This window comes from Pundamilia nyererei, unplaced genomic scaffold, assembly GCF_000239375.1.
Source record: "Pundamilia nyererei isolate P.nyererei 1_Seehausen unplaced genomic scaffold, PunNye1.0 scaffold01049, whole genome shotgun sequence".
Taxonomy (NCBI): Eukaryota; Metazoa; Chordata; class Actinopteri; order Cichliformes; family Cichlidae; genus Pundamilia; species Pundamilia nyererei.
Window position 1 is genome coordinate 25,886 of NW_005188450.1, and position 1,778 is coordinate 27,663.

The window sequence follows — 1,778 nt, forward strand, 5'->3', positions numbered from 1 at the left end:
AAGGAAAAAATAACGTGACACGACTTAAATTTTGCATTTGTCCACTTCCTCAGCGTGTCCTGCTCAGCTTCTCATCCAGAACATCCCACTGCGGATCTGGTTGTAGTCGGGCAGCTGTTCGATTGGACCTGAGAACAAACAAACTTATTGCTTATCTGCTTTAACATCAGGCAGAAACACGAGTTTGAACACAGAGTTCCAGAGACGCTCTGATCTTTGACTGACTGCATCGTCACACTTGAAGCTACGCTCACTTCCTGTTTTGGTTCAAGATTTAAACCCAGAGTTCTGATAAACCATTCTTTTCTTTACAGGCGACAGAAAACTGATTAAAATTGTAAATCAGGGCTAAAAGCTAAAACATCAGTCTGCATAGTTCAGCCGTCACAGTGACGATCACTTGCATCACCAGCAGAGTTCAAACTGGGATTCACTCCCCACACTGAGCCGCCGGCTTCCTTTTATCGTACACTCCGAGTTTCGTTAGGTTCAGCCTCTGCAGGCGTCCCGTGTTTGAAAACGTACCGACAGCTGCGATGGCAGGAGCTCTGTTGTAGATGTATTTGGTGCACACGTCCTTTATGGTGTTTGCGTCGATGGCCTGTGGAGAGCCAGAGACAAACATGGTGGAGGATCAGGGCAAAAAGAGCTTTTCAAACATTATTTCAGGTCGTGCTTAAAGACACTGGCTGGGACGTTACCAGATTTACTTTGAGGCTTTCTCAGCCTCACACAGTTTATCACTGTGACTCTGTTATTGTTCTGGTCTTACTGCTTTAAATGTAAAGAAACCTGGCCTTATGAAAAAATATACTCTTATGATGCATTTTAACTTTAAATATGGAAGCAGCAACAAGCACACGTGACGAGTGCCAGAAAGCTCAACGTTCCTGGGATCTCACTTCCTCCTCTGGTTGCAGTTTTTCTACGTTCAACAGTCACAAAGATGGAATTCAGCTGCGACGTTCTGCGACACCACGCGCTAAGGACGCATCAACGTGGAGGTGTTGGAGACGCGACACAGTCTCACCACTATAATCTGTCTAAACAGGTTACCATGGTTACCAGGTAAATAAAAAGTGAAGTACAGGCCTCAGTCTGAGCTGCAATAACAGAGACTGTTAGACTGTAAAAATGAAAGCTAACAGAGCCAACCGTAGCTGCTGGATACTAAGAGTACACAGAGTTATGAACTTGTACAAAACGCAGCGCTCAGTTGGATTTCCGGTAACAGTTACTGACAGAGCAGAAGAACCTGTCGACTCACATCAATGCGGGCTTCCAGCTCATGCAGAGGGATCCTGCGACTGTAGCACAGCATCTGTCTGCCGATGTCCTCGCAGATTGGGGTGGATCCTGGAGGAAGCAGATCAACACATGAAACCAGGCGCCGCACGACTGCACGCTCTACAGTCACGCTGCCTTACCGTCCAGATGCAGCAGCATGTTGGTCTTGAGCAGGTTCTTGGCCCGAGCTACCTCGCTCTCCGTCACACTGGTACAAAGAGAAATCCTGACAGGAAGCAGCGACACACAAGCGTTAAACACGTTCAGTCAGCAGGTTTAACCTTCTTTAAAACTTTGACGACTAAACTGATCTGAGCGCGCTCACCATTCCATTTGAGTAAAGTGCATCATGTCGTTGATGGTGCCGGGTTCACACACCATGTAGAGTCCCCAGAGGCCTGTGTCTGTGTAGCAGGTGTTGAAGGACTGGAAGCTATGGCACAGGTTCCCCTGACAGGCCATCTGAGCCAGCTTACTGGATAGATTCTAAA

The 1,778-nt window shown here is 47.2% G+C and overlaps 1 protein-coding gene across 1 annotated transcript in view; it reads right to left on the minus strand.

Moving 5' to 3' along the window:
- Window positions 1-6: 6 nt before the first annotated feature.
- The window catches only part of pmpcb (peptidase, mitochondrial processing subunit beta), a 6,698-nt gene continuing 4,926 nt past the window's right edge, over window positions 7-1,778 (minus strand). Inside the window, exons 9-13 of the mRNA XM_005755174.2 lie at window positions 1,613-1,762; window positions 1,428-1,513; window positions 1,268-1,356; window positions 526-601; window positions 7-128 (exon numbers count right to left, since the gene is read on the minus strand). Of these exons, the coding sequence (XP_005755231.1) occupies window positions 64-128; window positions 526-601; window positions 1,268-1,356; window positions 1,428-1,513; window positions 1,613-1,762 (466 nt within the window). The 3' untranslated portion in view covers window positions 7-63. The remainder of the gene's footprint in view (window positions 129-525; window positions 602-1,267; window positions 1,357-1,427; window positions 1,514-1,612; window positions 1,763-1,778) is intronic.